Below are 16454 nucleotides of genomic sequence, written 5' to 3'. Positions count from 1 at the left end.
ATCCCAAGGATACCAGATAGCACATACCTTTGTAAACGTTTAGCTGTCATACTCCCATTCCATGTTCTTAACTCAACACAGTAAGAAGAAAAAAAATACATTTGTTATGGTATAGCCATCTCTATACCAGCCACCATATTATCTAAATAACAAAAAAATGTGAAGTATACCATTCTCCTCAGAGGATCCAGGCAGAACATAGTTGACCAGACTCTCAGCCAGGGTCAGTGCAATGTCTGCTCCCTCCCCTGCCAGGCGGACAGGCTTGCTGCTCAGGACGTATCTAAAGCCGTCCCTGAAGGCACTCCTGGTCAACTGGAGCCTACTGGATGCCATGCTGAGCACCATGTCTGAGGTGCCAGCGATGGGGCTGGCAATGCCCTTCTTAGCTGTCTGCACTGTAGAGGAGACTGCCTCCACGATGCCAGACGCCAGCTGTGTGAAACAGAGAAAAAGACAGGTTTTGGGGGCAGAAGTCATGCTGTGTAACAAGCATTTTAAATTGACTCAGAAAATAGCATCCTTGCCTTCTCAGGGGGATACTGCAGAGCTGGGATCTTCTCCTCCAGACGATCCAGCCCTTTACAGGCCAGATTGTTGGCAGCAACAACTAGAGACAATACAATGAGTTTAGAGAAGGTAATTATGTGTATTACACTGCCGATAACCTCATAGAGTATTGAAGACATTAAAAGATGTCCTTGACCTCTACTCTGTGATCTTATTTCATCACAAATAATACATTATTAAAACACATCTCCAGGAGCTAGATAGAAAAAATGCAGATGAGATCATTGTTATTTAGGCAATGCTCCCTGAGACAGAATATCCATGGCACACCTAAGTGACCATGCAAGCTGCAATATTCTATCTGCCTTGGTACCTTCATTACGTACACTCATTACAACAGAACGTTTTTCTCACTTGCCGATGGGTTGTGAGCAAAGTCATAAGTATTGCATTTTGCATTTCTAGATTCAATATTTTCCTTCATGCGTGTTCATAAAAATAAAAAAGTTAGCTAGAACATGAGTCAATTAAATACACTGCTCAAAAAAATAAAGGGAACACTTAAACAACACATCCTAGATCTGAATGAATGAAATAATCTTATTAAATACTTTTTCTCTTTACATAGTTGAATGTGCTGACAACAAAATCACACAAAAATTATCAATGGAAATCAAATGTATCAACCCATAGAGGTCTGGATTTGGAGTCACCCTCAAAATTAAAGTGGAAAACCACACTACAGGCGGATCCAACTTTGATGTAATGTCCTTAAAACAAGTCAAAATGAGTCTCAGTAGTGTGTGTGGCCTCCACGTGCCTGTATGACCTCCCTACAACGCCTGGGCATGCTCCTGATGAGGTGGCGGATGGTCTCCTGAGGGATCTCCTCCCAGACCTGGACTAAAGCATCCGCCAACTCCTGGACAGTCTGTGGTGCAACGTGGCATGGGTGGATGGAGCGAGACATGATGTCCCAGATGTGCTCAATTGGATTCAGGTCTGGGGAACGGGCGGGCCAGTCCATAGCATCAATGCCTTCCTCTTGCAGGAACTGCTGACACACTCCAGCCACATGAGGTCTAGCATTGTCTTGCATTAGGAGGAACCCAGGGCCAACCGCACCAGCATATGGTCTCACAAGGGGTCTGAGGATCTCATCTCGGTACCTAATGGCAGTCAGGCTACCTCTGGCGAGCACATGGAAGGCTGTGCGGCCCCCCAAAGAAATGCCACCCCACACCATGACTGACCCACCGCCAAACCGGTCATATGCTGGAGGATGTTGCAGGCAGCAGAACGTTCTCCACGGCGTCTCCAGACTCTGTCACGTCTGTCACATGTGCTCAGTGTGATCCTGCTTTCATCTGTGAAGAGCACAGGGCGCCAGTGGCGAATTTGCCAATCTTGGTGTTCTCTGGCAAATGCCAAACGTCCTGCACGGTGTTGGGCTGTAAGCACAACCCCCACCTGTGGACGTCGGGCCCTCATACCACCCTCATGGAGTCTGTTTCTGACCGTTTGAGCAGACACATGCATATTTGTGGCCTGCTGGAGGTCATTTTGCAGGGCTCTGGCAGTGCTCCTCCTGCTCCTCCTTGCACAAAGGTGGAGGTAGCGGTCCTGCTGCTGGGTTGTTGCCCTCCTACGGCCTCCTCCACGTCTCCTGATGTACTGGCCTGTCTCCTGGTAGCGCCTCCATGCTCTGGACACTACGCTGACAGACACAGCAAACCTTCTTGCCACAGCTCGCATTGATGTGCCATCCTGGATGAGCTGCACTACCTGAGCCACTTGTGTGGGTTGTAGACTCCGTCTCATGCTACCACTAGAGTGAAAGCACCACCAGCATTCAAAAGTGACCAAAACATCAGCCAGGAAGCATAGGAACTGAGAAGTGGTCTGTGGTCACCACCTGCAGAACCACTTCTTTATTGGGGGTGTCTTGCTAATTGCCTATAATTTCCACCTGTTGTCTATTCCATTTGCACAACAGCATGTGAAATGTATTGTCAATCAGTGTTGCTTCCTACGTGGACAGTTTGATTTCACAGAAGTGTGATTGACTTGGAGTTACATTGTGTTGTTTAAGTGTTCCCTTAATTTTTTGAGCAGTGTATTTAAATTGCCCAATTTATCATAAAATCTCAGTCTACTTATCACCAGAGAACAGTTTTGCAATTCATGAATGTGAGTTCAGGACACAGAGTTCATCCAATGTTAATTCAATTTCACAACCAGGAAATGTAACATCCCCAGAGAGAGTTATGACAACTGTGTGTTATGCCCATCAACAAGTAGAACATAGAAACAGTCAAGCCAAGTAATCTAAACCTGGCTCAGTCTACTAGACCTGGCTCTACTAAGAGCTGGCCCTAGCCCAGGCGTACTGCAGGACACATTCCCAGACTCAACAGCACAACGGCTTTGTTGTCACTACAGATAATCAAACAAACAGCAAACCCTCTCAGTGAGAATGAGTTCATTTACTCCTTTTCATGTATAGCACTTCACAGCATCAACATATATTGAAGGATTACTTTTGAGGTAATGTATGTTCAGGTTACTGTAGTAGAAGAAAATCACAATCATGTAATGGTACTGCAGTTTGAAGCAGTATAGACTATGGTACTGTAGTAGCTGAACATATGGTTAATTAACTGATTACACAGCCTATCTATTTGTCTGGACTGGAGGCAAGGTGACTTTCTACAAATTTGTGCAGTGCAGAAATTGATGACCGTTAGCACTAGGGAATCAGTGTGCTCACGCTGGGTCTCCAGTCGGTCGATGGCAGGCTGGATGCTCCACACTGCCAGGCTGCTGGCGGTCCTGGCCCCCCTCTCATACACCCCACATACAGAGCAGAGGAGCGGGTGGGTCTGCTTGGTGCTAGTGTAGGTCCTCTCAATAACCTCACAGGTAGAGCTCACTGCAGGTAGGCTTAGGATTCTGACAAACACATTGTCCTGAGAGACATGGAACAACAATTCACTCCTCAAGCTGAGACAGACATGCTCAACTCTGTAAATGTGCATACATACTGTAGTAGGCTACATGCATACTGTTATTATAGTCTGTCAGAGAGTTACAGATGAGGGTTAGGTTAGGATGTTGTACTGTAGTGGAATTATGTTACAGTGGCCCCAGCGCATGAACAGGTAGTTCTAAACTGTTTGAAAAACCTTACCTTTACCTGGGCTTTGGTGGATGCTGTTTTCTCTGGAGCCATAATGAGTGATCAACTAAGCCTATGTGAATGACATAATGATGAATCATTGTTGTACCTGAAGCAAGTTTGGAATGACTTCCAGCATATTGACTTGTGGATACATTTTATATTGAATATGGTAGCCTATTATTATTATTACAGAAGTAAACAAGCAATAAATAAATAAATAAAATGTAAAAATAAGACAAACTAACCGTATAGTGTTGAGTCCAGCTGAAGACTGTGGCATATTTGATTTTGTGAGAAACAGAAGAACTATACAGACAAAACCTGAAAAAAAAGCCTGCTAATTACGCCCACTTAAAGGAGAAGTTTACCCCAAAACCTGAAACTGCCAATTGATTCCATTCCTTGAAACTATTTCAGTAGGAGTTCCACTCTCTCTCCCTGGATTACAAAACTGAGGCAGCTGCAAAAACAGGTCATGTGACTCGTGACGTATCTACATAGCAGGGGTTTCCCCATGAGGGCGCTCGTGCACAGTTTTTACCCATCTCTGCTGTTGTGTCAGTCGGCTACCTAAAATAACAATTTAAATGATTGCAAATATTTTAGGACGAAAAGTACACATTTCCTGACTCAAAACAGTATTTTTGACAAAAAAAAGCTAATTTGGCCTTACGCTTTCAATAAAACAATGAATTTGCCTACAGTTAGCGGATTGTGATTCATGCACTCACTGACAACAGAGCAGAGTGAGGCCTGCATCCAGCAATGTCACAAGTCACGTGACCCCTTTTTGCAGCTGTCTCAGTTCTGCACTCCAGGGAGAGAGAGGGGGAGAGGGCTAACTCCACTGAACTACACTGAACAAAAATATAAACACAACATGCAACAATTTCAAAGATTTTACTGAGTTACAGTTCATATAAGGAAATCAGTCAATTGAAATTAATTCATTAAGCCCTAATCTATGGATTTCACATGACTGGGAATCCAGATATGTATCTGTTGGTCACAGATACACTATATGACAAAAGTATGTGGACACCTGCTTGTCGAACATCTCATTCCAAAATCATGGGAATTAATATGGAGCTGGTCCCCCTTTGCTGCTATAACAGACTCCACTATTCTGGGAAAGCTTTCCACTAGATGTTGGAACATTGCTACGGGGACTTGCTTCCATTCAGCCACAAGAGCATTAGTGAGGTCAGGCACTAATGTTGGGCGATTAGGCCCGCAGTTGCCGTTCCAATTCATCCCAAAGGTGTTCGATGGGGTTGAGGTCAGGGCTCTGTGCAGGCCAGTCAAGTTCTTCCACACCGATCTCAACAAAGCATTTCTGTATGGACCTCGCTTTGTTCACGGGGGCATTGTCATGTTGAAACAGGAAAGGGCATTCCCCAAACTGTTGCCACAAAGTTGGAAGCACAGAATCGTCTAGAATGTCATTGTAGGCTTAGAATGTCATTTTCCGCAACAGTATTTAAATGTAGAATACTGTAAATTAATGATTCTCTCTTTTGTTCAAGCATTTGTCTACGATGTGTGTAGAAGGCTCTGATCATGGAGTGACCAAGCATTGTTCTAAGTTCCTTTTCAGGTTTGTCCCTTCCACATCCACTCAATGAGAGACAATATTGAGAAGACAGGTCTGAAAGATTCCAGATTCTTTATGTAGAATTATTCACTGCGTTACTCAATAAGTTTCATACCATGATAAAATGGGGTGAAATATAGGGGAAATTTTAAAAGGGAATAAGTACAAAATCAAGAGGTTAATTTTTGTGGACTGTCAGCCTTGTCAGTGGAAGGTTAGCCACTTGTCCCAAAAAAAAATTCAAGTCTGGATATTGATCAGTGTATGACTCAATTTATCAATGCTTTCATCCAATGGAGCCTACAGCAAATCCCTTAACAATAAGTATGCATGTATTCTGTTCCATACAGGTTCCAAATAGAGGACTACAACACATCTCAGCATGGCATGTGTAACAGAGTAAGAAAATATATCCTGTTTTATTTGTGAAGTTCGCCAAAATTAGTTTCAAAAGCATTGAAATCATGTTATTGAGTTCCTGTTTAAACATGTCTTATAGTTGACTGACATTGTGTAGTTGGTTGACAATATTTCACTCTGGCTGCTCTATTGTTGTTGCGTATCATTTTCCCTCAGACTGTTTCATGCTGAAGGAGTGTATGGTAGGTTGGAAATGCTTCTCTACTCCTTTCCCAGTTAAAGGCACGGTCTCTTGATATAATTACGTCCAAACTGTCACAGAATTTGTATGAACTAATGTACAACATAATGACAAGTAGTTTGTTGTAATGTGAAATGTATTTTGGTTGTTTTAACTGAGTTTTCATGCTAACTTGTTACCTATGCTAGCTCTCGTCCTGTTAGCCATGTACAATGTTAGCTAGTTTGTTATCAACATGTGTGTGCTGTCCAAACCTAGAAGGTTAGACATTATTATTATTTTTTTAATCCTTTTATGTTGTAGGAGAGTGAGAGAAGCCATAAGTCAACTAAGACTGCGGTGTGTGTTATTGCCTGTCCCAGGTATGTGATTGAATGCGTTGTCTCTGGGGAATTTGTATTTGTTCTATGTAATTGTTGTTGTCTATTTCTATTGTATAATTTTGTATGGAGCTCAATCATTGGTTTCTCAAATGACTGCCTCGCCTGGTTCACCATCTACTTCTCAGATAGAGTTCAATGTGTCAAATCGGAGGGCCTGTTGTCTGGACCTATGGCAGTCTCTATGGGGGTGCCACAGGGTTCAATTCTCGGGCCGACTCTTTACTCTGTGTATATCAATGATGTCGCTCTTGCTGCTGGTGACTCTCAGATCCACCTCTACGCAGACGACACCATTTTGTATACATCTGGCCCTTCATTGGACACTGTGTTAACAAACCTCCAAACGAGCTTCAATGCCATACAACACTCCTTCCGTAACCTCCAACTGCTCTTAAACACTAGTAAAACTAAATGCATGCTCTTCAATCGAACGCTGCTGGCACCCGCCCACCCGACTAGAATCACTACTCTCGGCGGGTCTGACCTAGAGTATGTGGACAACTACAAATACCTAGGTGTCTGGTTAGACTGTAAAGTATCCTTCCAGACTCACATTAAGCATCTCCAATCCAAAGTTAAATCTAGAATCGGCTTCCTATTTCACAACAAAGCCTCCTTCACTCATGCTGCCAAATATGCCCTCGTTAAACTGACAATCCCACCGATCCTTAACTTCGGCGATGTCATTTACAAAATAGCCTCCAACACTCTACTCAGCAAATTGGATGTAGTTTATCACAGTGCCATCCGTTTTGTCACCAAAGCCCCATATATTACCCACCACTGTGACCTGTACGCTCTTGTTGGCTGGTCCTCACTACATATTCGTCGCCAAACCCACTGGCTCCAGATCATCTATAAATCACTGCTAGGCAAATCCCCGCCTTATCTTAGCTCATTGGTCACCATAGCAACCACCACCCGTAGTATGCGCTCCAGCAGGTATATCTCACTGGTCATCCCCAAAGCCAACACCTCCTTTGGCCGCCATTCCTTCCAGTTCTCTGCTGCCAATGACTGGAACGAACTGCAAAAATTTCTGAAACTGGAGACTCTTATCTCCCTCACTAACTTTAAGCATCAGTTGTCAGAGCACCTTACCGATCACTGCACCTGTACACAGCCCATCTGAAATTAGCCCACCCAACTACCTCATCCCCATATTGTTATTTATTTGGCTCATTTGCACCCCAGTATCTCTATTTGCACATCATCTCTTGCAGATCTATCATTCCAGTGTTAATACTAAATTGTAACTATTTTGCACTATGGCCTATTTATTGCCTTACCTCCATAACTTGCTACATTTGCACACACTGTATATATATATGTATTTTTGACTTTATGTTTTGTTTACCCCATATGTAACTCTGTGTTGTTGTTTTTATCGCACTGCTTTGCTTTATCTTGGCCAGGTCACAGTTGTAAATGAGAACTTGTTCTCAACTGGCTTACCTGGTTAAATAAAGGTGAAATAAAAAATTTAAAAAATGAAATAATGAAAGAAAAATGAAATATACTATATGATCAAAACAAGAATACTATAACAGACTGTTTCATGCTGATGGAGTGTATGGAGTGTGAGAGAAGCAATAAGTAAACTAACACTGCGGTGTGTGTTGTCTGTCCCAGAATAAAATAATTGCATGAGTTCCAGTACCATCGTGTCCGTGCATGCTGATTTGTTGCCTTGGAAAGAAGTCAGAACCAGAAGGTTACAATTGGATCAGCCGATCGCCGAGGGACATCTGCAGCAGTGCCGTGTATCCAACGCATCACAAGTGGATTTCATTTTGGTACCTTTTCGTATTATAGGGAGTTTCTCTCTGAATTCTCTGAATTTCTCTATTTGTTATTTTCAGAGTACATTTCTCAGTAATTTGAGTTGTATTTTTAAACAGTCTCTCACCCAGTAGTAAATTAAAATGTTATTTATTTATTTATTTTACTTTTGGGATATTTTAATATTAATACCATGGCCGAAGGTATTGATAGAACCAGACCAGGTACAGGTTATGGTGGCACTGGGCCCAAAGTCTCAGTGCACTTTGCTGACCTCAGACCTTGATTTACCAGATCTTGGAGCCTACTGTGAATATGCCACCGTACACTTCAACACCCAGGGCCTCTAGTGACCCAGTTAGAGAGTTAGGTGTGTTGATAGAGAAGTTAGGCAAGCACATAGGCAACTCAGTTACAGCCAGACTACTGTTTGAGGATGAATGTGGGAAAACAACACAGCTCTCCAGATGTCACAGTGGCTTAGCTGACTCCAGCCCACAGGGTACAAACCTAGAACTATCTCAGTTGAATGTAATCCTGAAATCTGACACCAAGGATACACCAGTCTTCAGAGGGGATGGGTCAGACAAGTGTGACATTCTGAAATGGGTTGATGTGATGGGGATGGACATGAAGAGAAGGAGTGTCCCATTAACCAGCCAGTCAGAGGAGATCATGAGTAGGCTATGGCATTCTAAAGCAGCACTTTAGCGGCAGGTAGCCTAGTAGTTAAGAGCGTTGGATAAGTAACCGAAAGGTTGCTGGTTCAAATCCCTGAGCTGACTAGGTGAAAAATCTGTCGGTGTCTTTGAGCAAGGCGCGTAACCCTAATTGTTCCTGTAAGTTGCTCTGGATAAGAGCGTCTGCTAAATGACTAAAATATATATATTGTTTGCGATATGTCATACTCTAGCATGCCACTGTTGGATTTCTACAGTACACTCCCCAGACAAGGTGAGCGCCCCTTAGTTTAGTGGCTTCGCTTGAACAAGGAAGGAGATGTTACAGATGAGTGTCTCAATAAACAGGGTAGGAGAATGGATAACCCCAGCAAGGAAGTTGCTATGATGTTTATCAAGAGCTGTACAGACCCACGGTTAGTGTTGACATTCATGAGCAAGCCCCTTGAACGCTGGACAGCAAATTAAGTACTAGAACACCAGGATGAACACTAGCTTGACGTGAAGTCAAGAGCTGGTGTCCCCAATGTATTTCAGATGGCCCAGAACTCTCTTCTTAGTGAGGTCAATTCGAGAGCTGGTGTCTCCATGTCCTATCATGTAGCCCAGAACCCTCTTGTCAGTTACAACAGGCAGTGTGCCAGTATCCCATCCCAGTCAGTTAAGCTTCAGGTATGTAAGAGGTCAACTATGTCTAGTAGTTTCATTGATCCTGTTACAATTGAAAGATCCAGTCTTGACCGTATTGCTGAAATGCTGTCTAAAGTAATTGATATTCTTTCTCAGAAAAAGGAGACCAGGCACCCTCGCCGAAGTGTAAACAACAACAGTGCCCCTGAACAGGCATGCCATGTGTGTAAGGATACAGCACACACCACACTCCCACTGTCAGTCTAGCCGACTGTGTTTCAGATGTCATGCCATATGTCATGTCAAGAGAGACTGCCCTGTAGCCGCATCTAAGCCCCTGGCTGCCTGACTGATGAGCCAGCCAGAATCCACCAGCTCAGGGAAACTAGATTGCATGCATTCGGAGAGGGGAAGTGAAGGTAACAGTGAAAAATTATGAGATTATGAGTCAGTTTATTAATCACTTAATGAGATTTCCCCAGAGTCTCCCAAAGTAGTCTTCCAGAACGCACAGGGTGTTGGTAGCTTATATAGCCTCTTTCACAAGCCAGTCAAAATTAACAGTCAGATCACAGTCAATGCCATGCTGGATACCAGCTCAATGGCCTGCACACTTCTGGGTAACCGAGATTAAGGGGGTACGGCAAACCAGTCAAATGAAAAGGGGCTTGGCTCTAGAGCCAGAGCTGTTAGAGCAGTACTCTGAAATATATACTGTCAGTGTGTCACCTTGTGGGTTTGTGATACACCAAGATGCTCCTTACCTTGGTGCCAGCCCTGATGGGAAGGCTTTTGACCCTGCCACAAACCCTCATTTTGGTCTTGCAGAAGTTAAAGTGGCACTATGTAAGTTTGTGTTTACAGGTGTTTTTGGAGTCCCCTGCTAGAATGCTGTATTTTTTCTAGACCAGAAACCCCAACTCTCATAGGTAGTCGGCTGGGAATAACATGATACATCAACATCTGCTCTGAACGCAGTCTAGGCTGCGGGAAATTCGACCCTGATATTGGATGCGATAACAGCTACGTTCAAAATTGAAAAGAAGATCAATTGATTCCATCTTACAATGTCTTCAGAACAGGTAATGCAATATATTGGTTATAAATCTCATTTTTACATTGAAATAAAGTGTTTATGTTGTTAGCCAGAAAGTTAGTAATGTAAGGTAGGCTACATGGTTATAACATTATAGCTATCTAATGTTAGCTAACGGCCTTACTGTGAATTTCTCTGCCTGGTAATAAAAGATTGGATTTCAATCGGACGATAGCTAGCAAGCTAAGTTGGTAGTTACATTAGCTAGCTATCACACTTGTGGAAAAAAGCAGAGTAAAACAATGCATTTTGATTTTAAAAGCATTGCATTCACAGAAAATAGTGTGATGGAAAATGTTGAGATAGCATTGAATTGTACACAGCATCTCCTCTCACTCTATCTTGGTTTGTGCAGGTAACTGCGATCTCCTCCTCAGACCAATTGGCAGCACACCCAGAACATTGTTCTGGGAATCAAAAGGATTATCTCCGTTTCAAGGTCTCAGCTTTGAGAGAAGAAGTCTCGTCAGTCACATGCAGGAACCAACGTTGATAATAAATAATGAATAATGTAAATCATGCTTATATGACTTGTTTGTATGGCAGTATATAAGGACTGAGAGGGAAAGCCCTTTTCAGAGATTTCATCAAGCTTAGATTGAGTTTGTGAACCTCTCCGGCCGTCATAATAAAGATTGATTCATTTACATTGAGTTTGAGTCCTTAGTGGTGAATTTCCACGTCAATTTTGATTTTCTCAACGTGATCCATCAGTGAAGGTCTGAGAGGGAACATCGTGGCACATTCTTGGGAAGGTGTAAAGGGAAATTCCAGTCTCACTAAAAGAGGACAAGGACCCGCCCGTAACAGACATTCACTGTGGGACTTGTCTGGGAGGAAACACATCATCTACGAAACCTAAAAGGACAACTCAATTGATTTCAGTAAGTCATTTTAAATGAATTTGTATAAAAAAACATAATAAAACGATTAAAACTAAAATAAAAATGAAGAAAGGTACCATAGTCTTAAAAGAAGGCTATAACTAGTATTAGGAGAAGGCTAGAGTGAGTGCAGGAAAAGCCCCACTGACTATTGTCTGTAGGCATTGATGAGAAGTGTCTACGTGGTCTGAGAACCAATGATAATAGCACAAGGTGTTATTTTGCACGAGGTGTTATTGTAGGCATTTATGAGAAGTGTCTACGTGGACTGAGAACCACTGATAATAGCACAAGGTGCACAAGGTGCTATTTTATATGTATAGGAAGTAGCGGCAAGAGAACCATTGAAGATGCATAAGGAGTAATAAGGGAGATTAATGAGTGTGTTTGGGAATAGTACTAAGTGAATGTGGATGTGAGTATTGTGTGATTCACTAATTAACTTAATAGGGGTTTAGCCCCGGTGTGAGAGTTGTGTGAGTGTGGGATGATGTGTTAAACTGGAATATTTTTCTAAAGAGTTCAACAAAGGATTTAGTATGGGAAAGGGAAATAGTAAGAGTAGGATGGAGGATCTGTGCTGGGAACCAAAAGGGCTGTGTAGTGTAATGGCAAAAAAAATTGTGGTTGGGGGTACTGAACCAAACAGAAGACTGGGCAAGATGGACAGATGGAGATTTCCCTGCTGATGGGACACTGAGCACAGAAAAACTGGAGTCTGTGAGAGGCCAACGAAGAGAAAGGGCATTTCTCAAGACACTGTCTGTCACGCTCTGGTTCCGGGACTTGGTATTTTAGCCAGAGTGTGTTAAGTATTGTTGTGTTTGGGTTGGTTGGGTGGTTATTGGTTGTTTCTGTGTTTGGTTGAGTGACTCCCAATCAGTGGTAACGAGTGTCAGCTGTCGGCTCGTTATCTCTGATTGGGAGCCATATTTAAACTGTCATTGTTCACTTTGGGGTTGTGGGTTTTTGTTCTATGTTCAGTCGGTGTAACTAAGGACTTCACGGATCGTGTTTTGTTTTGTCGTGTTTCTACATTAAAGTCATCATGTTCACTCCCAACGCTGCGCTTTGGTCGTATTTCATAGGCGATCGTGACAGAAAAACCCACCACAACGAGACCAAGCAGCGTGTCCAGGAGCCAACGCCAGAAGCAACTCTAGCGGATATCCACTTCGACTGGGTCAAGCCGCGTGAGGAGGAGAGAGGTTGGACTTGGGAGCAGAGGATGGAGAGTCTGGAGAGTCTGGCGAGGAAGATAGATGCCTGGTCCACGGGGGAGGAGAGACCCCCAGAAAATTTTTAGGGGGGGGCTCACGACGTCGGGGCAGAAGGTGTACGGCCCGGAGGAGTGCAAGAGGTTGGCAGATATGGCCGCCAGTTTAAGGGGGCCACTGGTTACGAAGGGGAAGGAAAGTGTGGAGGCACGGCGAGAGGTACTGGGGTGTGTTACCAGTCCGGTCCGGCCCGTTCCTGATCCCCGTGTAGGGCCAGGGGTGTGTGTCCCCAGTGCGGTTCTGTCTGTTCCTGTTCCTCGCATTGAACCTACGGTGCGCGTCGCCAGCCCGACTCGGCCTGTTCCTGCTCCCCGCACCAAGTCTGTGGTGCGTTTCGCCAGCCCAGCCCGGCCTGTCCCTGCTCTACGCACCAAGCCTACGGGGTGCGTCGCCAGCCCAGCCCGGCCTGTTCCTGCGCCCCGCACCAAGTCTGTGGTGCGTTTCGCCAGCCCAGCCCGGCCTGTCCCTGCTCTACGCACCAAGCCTACGGGGTGCGTCGCCAGCCCAGCCCGGCCTGTCTCTGCTCTACGCACCAAGACTACGGTGTGCGTCGCCGGCTCAACCCGGACTGTTCCTGCCACTCGCACCAGGCTAAGGGGGCGAGTCGTCAACCTGGTTCAGCCTATTCCTGCTACTCGCACCAAGCCAGGAGGCGAGTCGTCAACCTGAGGAGGTCCGTTCCGGCTCACGCACCAAGCCGAGGGTGCGTATCGTCGGCCAGGTCCGGTCCGTTCCTGTCTCACGCGCCAAGCTAGGGGTGCGCGTCATCAGTTTGGATCCAGCCAGCTGGGTTGGATTGGACCGGGGCCATTACGGGGAGAGTTATGTAGGGTGGTGGTCAAGCCCGAGCCGGAGCCGCCTCCGAGGAGCAACACCCACCCAGCCCTCCCCCCATTTGGGTTTTTGAGGCGCGGTCGCAGTCCGCGCCTTTAGGGGGGGGTACTGTCACGCTCTGGTTCCGGGACTTGGTATTTTAGCCAGAGTGTGTTAAGTATTGTTGTGTTTGGGTTGGTTGGGTGGTTATTGGTTGTTTCTGTGTTTGGTTGAGTGACTCCCAATCAGTGGTAACGAGTGTCAGCTGTCGGCTCGTTATCTCTGATTGGGAGCCATATTTAAACTGTCATTGTTCACTTTGGGGTTGTGGGTTTTTGTTCTATGTTCAGTCGGTGTAACTAAGGACTTCACGGATCGTGTTTTGTTTTGTCGTGTTTCTACATTAAAGTCATCATGTTCACTCCCAACGCTGCGCTTTGGTCGTATTTCATAGGCGATCGTGACACTGTCCTGGAGCAGGAGAAGGCCAAGGAGAGTGACCGTCCCCACCTGTTGGCGTGCAGGTGGACAACACATTTGGAAGAGGAGGTGGACAAGGGGCTACCAAACATAGGATGAGGCAGAAACAGAAGAAGAAACTAATGAAGAAAACAATGATGAAGAACCAGAAGAGACATGTCAAATGCTAAAATTGAACACCTTCTCAACCCAAAACCCCTTTAATGACATTTTAGCTTATCAAACATAGAATTAAATTTTTGGTGGATACTGGGGCTGCGGTCTCAGTGTTGGAAATGTCTGCCCTGTCTGGCACACAGTTGGAGCATCTGGAATTCCCTCTGAATGTTTGACTTTTCCCCTGGACGTGGAGTGGGGAGAGGGCAAATAGAGACACCGATTCCTATACTCCTCTGCCTGCCCAGTAAATGTATTAGGAAGAGATTTGATGTGTAAAATGAATGTATCTGTTGCACCTACATTGTACTGCTGCTGTTCCCTCATGCGAAGATGACCCTGAATACCAACAGAGATGGTCAAAACAAAAAGAGAAAGTTGAGAATGGGATATACAGAGGAGAAGACTTCGTAGCAGCTGGAGTGTAGTCTGTATGAAGTCCCTGGCTCTGTTCCCCATTGTAGCTTATCAAAAGCTCCTGGAACACAATGGAAAGATGTGGGTGTTTGGATGAAGAAAGTGATGGAAGCAACTGATTGGATGGCCTGGGGAGGGGGGCGGGAAAGGTCAGCTTCAACAGCAACTTTCTATTCCCCATACTGGGCTACTGCAATGACAATATCAAGAAAATAATCAATTCCTGTTGAAACCATGCCTGTGGTATTACAAGATAATTCACACATTGATTGGCTAAAAGATATACCTGAAGAACTGTGGGCTAAATCAAAGACCGACATTGGACGCATGAAAAGGAGCTGCACCCGTTGTGGTCATTCCATAAAGCACCCACAGACCTTACAAAGCTCAGTACCCTCTTAGCAAAGAAGCCGAAAAGGGTATCATTCCCATTCATAGTGCGTTAGTTGAAAGAGGCGCTCTTGATCCCCGCCCGAATTCGCCCTGTAACACACAATTTTACCTGTTAGGAAACCATCTGGTGATTACCGTTTTGTGCAAGACCTTAGAATAGTAAATACTGCTGTACATGCTAGAGCACCCCTAGTGCCTAACACTGTTACCATTTTATCCCAGGTGCCTCCAGGTAGTTGTTGTTTTTCAGTAATTGATTTAGCTCATGCTTTCTATCTTTTCTCTTCTCTTGTTGCTCCTGGAGGGAGTATTTTGGTTCAGTATGTTGACGATTTGTTGGTTTGCTCACAATCACAGGAGATATGTCACGAGGACAATTGGGCATTGTAGATTTTGGGGGGGCAGAAAATTGTCATAAAGTTTCCCCCAGTAAGATGCAATTATGCCGGAGCTCCGTTAAATATTTGGGTAATGACATTACTTCTGACGGTCGCGCCCTCTCCAAGGATAGATTAGAGGCAATTAAAGCTTTGCCTAAACCTGTTATGCCCTCTCCAAAGATAGATTAGAGGCAATAAATGAGTTCAACCGCTGCAGGATTGTATTTATGGGAGAAAGATGGAGGTGAGTCAAGTTGAGATCGGTAGCGGCTGCTACTGAGGCTGTGCTGGCATGTTCTGATGTTGTGGCAATGTCTCCGCTAACTGTACATGTGCCCCATGCTGTGCATGAAATTAGTACACAAGCAAGAACGGCTCATTTGACGCCTGCGAGACTGCTAGACTATCAGAACATTCTGTTGACAATGTCCCATGTTACTCTGAAACGATGTACAATACTTAATCCTTCAACTCTTCTCCCTACAGCAGATGCCAGTGAAGACCATGACTGTGATTTAGCTATTGAAGCTGACTGTAGCCCTAGGTTGGACTTGAGAGACACCCCTTTAGACAATCTGGACTTTGAATTTTTTAAAACTATTTGGCTTGACTTGAGCTTGTATTTTGGCAAAGGACAGCTCAGTTAACATTTGCACTGACAGTATTATTATTATTATTTTTTTTTACATTTTTAGTCATTTAGCAGACACTCTTATCCAGAGCGACTCACAGTTAGTGAGTGCATACATTTTTTTTTCATACTGGTCCCCCGTGGGAAATGAACCGACAACGCTGGCGTTGCAAACGCCATGCTCTACCAACTGAGCTACACAGTAAATATGCGTTTGGTAATGCATGATAAGTCCGGCAAGATGAGGGGTGGTGGTGTGTGTCTATTAAGGAAGTCTTGAGGTATTGCTCGCCTGAGGTAGAGTACCTCATGATAAGCTGTAGACCACACTATCTACCAAGAGAGTTTTCATCTATATTTTTCACAGCCGTCTATATACCACAATAAACCAATGCTGGCACCAAGACCGCACTCAACGAGCTGTACATGGCCATAGGTAAACAAGAAAATGCTCATCCAGAAGTGGCGCTCCTAGTGGCCAGGGACGTTAATGCAGGCAAACTTAAATCAGTTTTACCTAATTTCTACCAGCATGTCACACGTGCAACCAGAGGACAAAAAACTCT

At 44.5% G+C, this 16454-nt stretch overlaps 1 protein-coding gene across 2 annotated transcripts in view; it reads right to left on the bottom strand.

The window, feature by feature from the left end:
- Positions 1-4096, bottom strand: part of plin1 (perilipin 1) — a 32590-nt gene extending 28494 nt beyond the window's left edge. Inside the window, exons 1-5 of one of the 2 annotated variants that reach the window (XM_041889908.2) lie at positions 3937-4096; positions 3707-3761; positions 3281-3479; positions 528-610; positions 171-435 (exon numbers count right to left, since the gene is read on the bottom strand). In XM_041889908.2, coding sequence (XP_041745842.2) covers positions 171-435; positions 528-610; positions 3281-3479; positions 3707-3742 — 583 coding nt within the window. In that variant the 5' untranslated portion in view covers positions 3743-3761; positions 3937-4096. Of the gene's footprint in view, positions 1-170; positions 436-527; positions 611-3280; positions 3480-3700; positions 3762-3936 lie in introns of both variants that reach the window. The other variant, XM_041889907.2, reaches the window with a different exon arrangement.
- Between the last annotated feature and the right edge of the window lie 12358 nt (positions 4097-16454).

The sequence above is a fragment of the Coregonus clupeaformis genome, chromosome 11 (genome assembly GCF_020615455.1).
Source record: "Coregonus clupeaformis isolate EN_2021a chromosome 11, ASM2061545v1, whole genome shotgun sequence".
NCBI classification, from domain to species: domain Eukaryota; kingdom Metazoa; phylum Chordata; class Actinopteri; order Salmoniformes; family Salmonidae; genus Coregonus; species Coregonus clupeaformis.
Note: the sequence above shows the minus strand (reverse complement) of the source record. Positions and strands in the feature narration are given on the sequence as shown.